This window comes from Octopus bimaculoides, chromosome 5 (assembly GCF_001194135.2).
Source record: "Octopus bimaculoides isolate UCB-OBI-ISO-001 chromosome 5, ASM119413v2, whole genome shotgun sequence".
NCBI lineage: Eukaryota > Metazoa > Mollusca > Cephalopoda > Octopoda > Octopodidae > Octopus > Octopus bimaculoides.
The window spans coordinates 62,913,626-62,920,915 of record NC_068985.1 but is presented as its reverse complement, the minus strand read 5'-3'; the positions used below and the strand labels follow the sequence as shown (position 1 = coordinate 62,920,915).

General features: G+C 33.3%; 1 protein-coding gene across 1 annotated transcript; it reads right to left on the bottom strand.

The window, feature by feature from the left end:
• Positions 1–44: 44 nt before the first annotated feature.
• LOC106873934 (U1 small nuclear ribonucleoprotein 70 kDa) lies at positions 45–6,332 on the bottom strand. The gene is made up of 5 exons (XM_014921475.2): positions 6,192–6,332; positions 2,429–2,530; positions 2,253–2,340; positions 1,720–1,949; positions 45–1,031 (listed from the first exon to the last, which is right to left on the bottom strand). Exons 1-5 carry the CDS (start codon positions 6,265–6,267, stop codon positions 604–606), a joined length of 924 nt encoding a protein of 307 aa, XP_014776961.1. The 5' UTR covers positions 6,268–6,332; the 3' UTR covers positions 45–603.
• Between the last annotated feature and the right edge of the window lie 958 nt (positions 6,333–7,290).

Below are 7,290 nucleotides of genomic sequence, written 5' to 3'. Positions count from 1 at the left end.
TATATATATATATATATATATATATATATATATATATATATATATATATGTGTATATATATATATGTGTGTGTGTGTGTATGTATATATATATATATATATATATATAAAATGGCAACTATACATGCAGCTTTTAAAATACCTACTCTTTAGCTTCGCAACAGTTAAAGCTTAATATATTTCTTTGTTTCTAATAAAAAAGCTGTACAAATCAACTTTCTACTATATATAAAAGATTAACATCCAGCTTTATGACAGAAATACTGTTCTAGATGTATAAGATTATCTAATCATCTTACTCAGAAACAATAGCATTAAAATGTAATCTACATGAAAGACAAACTGTAACAATAATATTTACCACTCAGATATAAAGATATTGTCAAACAATATCATGTTATTTATATTAGAAACCTTCTAATGTTAAGGCATGAAGGAATGATTAGGCAAATGATACAGGAAAAATATAAAGGGACATTTAAAATTCAGAGAATGAAGGTATCAGATGAACAGCCCAGTCTGAAATGTTCAGCTGAAGCAAGTTATACAAATATACGGAATCAACATTACAACTCATTTCAATTAAGGTAAATTAATAATACAGCTAGTCTTCATTGTAATCTTCATACCTATCCTCCAAAGGATGATCTGGAGGTAAAGACTGAGTATTAGATGGTGATGGTCCTTGGCCGCCATTTGACATATAGTGAGCATTTTGTTCACTTGGTACTCCAGCTATACCCATTTGTGAGTAATTTGGGTGAATATCATATCCAGGATCAATAGGTTCTTGCTTGATTTCTCTATGTATCATTGCTTCATCATCATATGCAGGAACTGGTGGTGGTGGTACTGATTCAGCATTAGGTTCAAGCTTTTCTCCAGCTCTTCCCCTTTCTCTGGACCTGCGACGCTCTCGACTCCGGCTTCTCCGACTCCCTCTACTCTTGCGCTCCCTGGATCTGCTCCGCCGCCGGTCTCGTGACCGACTACGTCTTCGCTTACGTTCTTTTATGCGAATATCTTCTTCTCCTAGAGTAAGCATTAAAAGAAAAAAAGTTCAAGCAATATTTTTTGCATACATAAAAAAAGAAAGAAGCAGCAATATGAATTTGTCATTGGTTTTGACAAACTTTCCAGTTTAATCAACTGGACTACCTTCTGATTCAATTACAGACAAAGTCACCATCATTTAATGTCCATTTTTCATGAAGGCATAGGTAGGACGGTTTGACAGGAACTGGCCAGCTTAAGAGCTGCAAGGGCTCCATGTCTGTTTTGGCATAGTTTCTATGGCTGGATGCTCTTCCTAATGCCAACCACTTTACAGAAGGAACTGGGTGTTTTTACGCAGCATCAGCATGCATGCTTTGATATGGCACCAGCACATGTGCTTTTTATGGGTTTACAGCACCCACGAGCCCTCAAGATTAGGATCACTCAGCTGAAGAGGGATGCAGGGGACATGCCTGCATGCTAGAACAACCACTTAGCTTGTCGCGTCTTCTCAAGCACAGCAAGCCACCAGAAGTTTGGGTCCCTTGTCATCTCCTCATCTGTGCAATATTTAATACAGAATAGACACTTGTACCCTTAATGTAATTCTCAGGCAGAATCAGCACGAGGTTGGATTTTTTAATAACATGTACAGTCTATCTGACAGGCTTCCAACATACCATTGACCTAATTTTATGCATAGCATGCACATACATACACATACCTTCAGATACTTTTTCTTCTCTATCTCTACTCCTTCTACGATCACGGCTGCGGCTTCGAAGACGGCCTCCTCTTTCTCTGCTCCTACTCCTCCTCCTCTCTCTACTCCTGCTCCTCCGTCTACCAGCCCCACCACCACTGCCACCAATACCAGCACCACCACCAGCACCTCCAGCACGATCTCTTTCTCGACTGCGAGATCTTTCTCGACCAGTGCGTTCATCTCGGTAACTATGCACATGAAAGAGAAATGAAATAAATTTTCAGACTCATGCAAAAGAAAAAACAAAAACAAAAAACAAATAAATTTTATCAAAAGCCAAAGTTTTGTAAAGTAGAATAATTTTACCATAAAATCGTATGAAAATGTATTATTAAGTACCAGTTCAAATTGATGTAATTTTAAGTGATAAAAAGTTATTTTACATGGTAATTATACAGCTAACAAAATTTAGGACATAACTTTGTAACTATGACACCAGAAAATTCAACAGGGAGTGACAAGGAAACAAATTATGAACAAATAGAACTCACCCATCTCGACCAGGATTAAACTCATCTCTACCAGAAAACCTTGTATTTTCTTCTGGCCCACCTTTTCTGGTACCGCCTAGACCACCACCTACAGTATATTGAAAACGAAAAGGGAAAATTAATTTCATGAATCGATATAAAACAGTGATTTGCTCTCTAAATAAAATTATACGAACCTAGTCGACGTGGCCGCCATCCCTTAACTGTACGTCCCCTTTCAACATCAACAAGTACTCTGCGCCCATCAATCTTTCTACCATCAGCATGTTTGTAAGCAGCTGGTGAAATGAATAAATTAATAATACTATTATTGAAAACAACAAAGTCCTAGCATAGCTAGGTGCGTAAGGATTCATGCAAAATGAAATGGAGGTATATATTTACAGCTTCTGTGATAGTCTGCATCCATTAATGGTCACAGTAAATAGCCAAACCAGATCAATGTAATACAATAGAATACAGCAGAATACAAGAAGTAGAAAATCTGGTAGAACTGTTGGTTAAGCTTGCTAAAATTTTCACAAATGTAGCTTCATGAAATATTAACAGAGCTTTTAAGGAAACCAAAGCAAAATTATTAATAGTAGATATATAAGATCAAGAGTTGTTAACATGTATAGATCAGATAGAAAAACTGAAAACCTCTCAGATATATTTAAACCAAAAAGTTAAAACCTAACACTGCCATAAAGATCAAAAAACACTACATCTTAGAAGCTGTAAAATTTATGTATTCTAAGAAAATATACTTACCAATGCATACAATTTCTAACACAAAACATAAAATCTCATATAATGAAAAGTATAATTGCTTCCTGAGGTAGAGGAGAAATAACTAAATACTAGTACTCAAAGAAATGACAGAGCAAAGATTTAAAACGAAACTAGAAAATTTCTCAAATAACCAAGCATAAAAACCAAATGATTACCCTTTATAACATTAAACTCAAACAATGAAGCTTAATCCATGAAATTCATTAAAACAGTCAAAACTACAAACAAACCTATCAACTGTTAGGACGACTGATGAAAACATCAAATATTGTTTCCGAGTAAAGAAATAAAGATAAATATATGAAAACTATCAGTGATAAAACAAATAATGCCCAACTTAAGAACAATTTAAAATCTCAAAGAAAGAATGCATACAGCTTCAGAAGCCCCAATTACTTACCTTCTGTATGCATATTTTATTTTTAACGTAATGAATCAATAAACTACATGCACTGATTTACATGAAGAAAACAGTAATTATAAAAAGTTTTTCACTTACGGCACTAAAAAATGTGATAGAAGAGGGTCCCTTCCCTAAATGGATTTTGAGAGATTGGCAATGGTGACTCATCATGCATAAATGGCCATTTCTGCAGTCTACTTCCATTATCCATAGTTTGAGAACTTACCTGACTTACCTGGAAGCTACCATAAAAATGAACATCTACATATATTCACAACACACAAACCTAGTTTTGGTATAACAACCTATATAAGTTGGCTCCAACTAGCTTATTAATCAAACCCACACAAATACTTTATAAAAGAAAAAATTACTTTAACAAAATAAATTATTTGAGACAGCCAAATCTCCACAATCATACAGACCTTGAAGAACATGTTTCAGATGTTACCCTTTTTATGGTGCTTCAGATTAATCAGTACAGTTTTTTTAAATTAAAACTAGCTACAAAATATCATGAAATTAGCTTTTTAAAAGCATCTAAGATTTCAGTTACTATGTATTTTCTATATTATGTACTTGCTTTCAGATTCTGTAAAGTCTAATAAAAAGTTTCAGTTGAAGTCTTTAATCTTGAGCGGATTGTCTTACAACAATCACAAAAAAAAAAAATCATATCAAAAAAAATTAAAGGAAAAAAAAAATCAAAACAAAAATTTTAATCTCTAAATTACCCTAGTGTTAGAAATTACAGAAATTTGAAATCCTTTTGAATACAGAATATGCAAAGCATAATAACAAGCTCTACAAAATCTCAAGTAGAAAATCTATATAAGGTGTGAAGTACAATTACTTTAACTCATTAAATTATCAAAATTCTATGTATTCAGATATAAAACCTATTTCTAAGCAATTTTTTTTGTCTTAACACTTTTTTTTAATGTATTTTTTTAACCCAAGAGCTTACCCAATATACAAACCTATTAACTGGACACCATATTTTTGATCAAGCAACTTTGGATTTGTTAGGGCAACATAGTGCGCATGGGCCCACAACGTTCACCACTCTGTAGGAAAAATAATAGAGAAACAGGTTAGCAGGCGGGAAACAAATCGCTCTGCACCAAACCATGTTACTCGGACTCTAATCTTATTGGAAGCTAGAAGTATCAGTCAATTCAGGTACAAAATAAAAACTTACCTGAACCAAACTGACATTGTGAAAGTCTCAGTGCTCACAAAGCTCAATTTTTGAAAGCTAACAGCAATAGCTTAAAGGCATATGACTTAATATCCCAAAAGAATATTTGACACTGGATTGATTATAGCAATGTAGAAAACAGTCTACCTAAAAATATATTGAAAGGTTTCTTTCAAAAGAATTCCAATAATCTAAAAGGAAAAAAAATCTAACAATTTGAAACCCATCAGAATTAACAAATAGTTATGTAACTTAAATTTAACTAAGAGAAAAGAAAGACTAATTGGGTTAAAAGACACTTTTTCTATTAGAAATTTCATAGGCAACAAAATAGACCAAAATGTATCACTGACTCCCATGGCTTTGTGCTAAATGAATTTTGAGCAACTCCAAAGTAATCTTTGCAACAACAACTACAATCAGCTCTCTTCACCAAATCAAAAAATGGCATATTCTTTAGAGTAACTGAATCTAAAAAGAATGCATGGACTGTTTGGGAGTTAATTAACTTCATCTACAACCAATTTATATTTAACACTTAAGCCACATATGCCAATAGTTTTGGATTATTGTTTTAATGCATATAGGTATATAATTTGTCCTACCCCATACTAATCCACTCTCCATATCTTAAAAATGCACATCCAATTCATTTCAGACTTGTTCAAAGCATTTGAAATGCAAGCAATAACAAATGTAGTAGAGAGATACCTGAAAAGGATCAAATTCATTGCACAATCAATGTTAAGTTCTCTACAAAACTGCAAGCATTCCAGTGTCAAAGTTTAGAATGAGAAGAGGCAGTTTTTTTTTCCTGATAATACAAGCAAAAATAATGGGAGAAAAGTCATTTCCAAAATTAATAAATAGTGCTTGTTAACCTGGACATTTCACAGAAATGATTTAACTGTAGAAAGCTACAACCTAACACAGTACCAGATAAAGGAGTGAAATGTTGAAATATTTTGCATGTGAAAAAATACAAATATTTCAAAAAATAAATTACCTGCAAACTCAGATTCACCATATATGCATTTAAACACTTGAGTCACTGTGGAAAGATTTGGATCTTACCTCACAAATGTCCTGTCACCTTGCAGGAAAATTTGCACCTTACCTCACAAATCACTTGTCACTTTTTTGTTTTTGTTTTTGTTTTGCTAATGAGTGGATTCAATTTACCTTCAATACATTACAAAATACTTCACTTGTATGTCTTTTTTTTTCACTAGAAAGTGAAGTCTACGGACCTTACAGAACAAAAAAGGTTTAGCACCAGAAATGACAAGTAGTTGGAAGAAAACGACAGTACTAACATTTAAAATAAATATAAATTGGATTGGGGTAACAAAATATGAGGAGGAACATATACTTGCCAGAAATAACACCAACAATTTATGTAATTTCCCTTTAAAATTGCATTCAATTAACCCTTTGTATACTTAAAAATGCATAAGTTTATTGAATAAAGAGAATAAACAGATCCAGCCTAACAAGTAAAGCAAAAAAGCTAAATGCTACACCTAAGAGACAAAGTGAAGAGAAGGCAATGACTACTTACAGTGCATGTCCCTCTCATGTTCATATTCAATGAAAGCATATCCACGCATTTTAACACTTTTAACATCATTGACCATGCGGATCTATAAAAAACATCAAAAACACGTTTTAAATTTGAAGCAGATTAAATAGAAACAATCACACACAAAACCAATGTGAATTTAATTTCACTGTTATTTAGTAAGTATATGTTAACATGTCAAATCTTAACCTTCATCTGGGCAGCTCCTTTCAAACCATCCAACCCATGCCAGCATGGAAAATGGATGTTAAATGATGATATATATAATTAAAGATATACATACATACATACATACATACATAGAGATATTTAAGTCACACTATATGGATTCAAGTAATCTGGTAGTACTCACAAAAAAAGATCCTTAATCTATCATTCTACAAAATGTATAGAATATATAGTGCAGTACAACAGAAAACGATAAGAAATGTACAAAACTATGACAGAAATGGTATGATGAACATATATATATATATATATATACTGTTGTGTCTGGGGAGAGTCATTTTCTTATTGTGCCTTAAAATTTAACACACTCACCGTTAAAATTTCCACATGTTTTTATTTTTATTTTCCTAAAATTTTCGTTGCGTATTGCAACCTTTTCAATAGTCTTGACTGTCCATTATTTACGCTGTGTTGTTTTTGCTTTTGTTTGTTTTTGTGCATGTGTTATTTCTTTACTACCCACAAGGGGCTACACACAGGGGACAAGTCAAACAGATTAAGTCGATTATATCAACCCCAGTGCATAACTGGTACTTATTCAATCGACCTCGAAAGGATGAAAGGCAAAGTTGACCTTGGCGGAATTTGAACTCAGAACGTAGCGGCAGACGAAATACCGCTAAGCATTTCGCCCAGCGTGCTAACGTTTCTGCCAGCTCGCCACCTTGTGCATGCATCTATGTGTGTATGTATGTCTGTGCATATGTATATATGTATGTATGTGTATGTATATATGTGTGTTTGCATGTATGTATGTATGTATTCTGCATTTGTGTTTTTTTTATTTTTATGTATGTATGTGTATATGTATGTATGTACCTCTGTCTCCTTGTGTGTGCGTGTGTGTGTT

Coding starts and splice junctions, on each gene's coding strand:
- LOC106873934 (XM_014921475.2), bottom strand. CDS start 6,267: ATGGTCAATGATGTTAAAAGTGTTAAAATGCGTGGATATGCTTTCATT. Junction 2,531..6,191: donor ACATGAGAGGGACATGCACT/GTAAGTAGTCAT, acceptor TCATTTCACCAG/CTGCTTACAAACATGCTGAT. Junction 1,950..2,252: donor TTTAATCCTGGTCGAGATGG/GTGAGTTCTATT, acceptor TCATGTGCATAG/TTACCGAGATGAACGCACTG.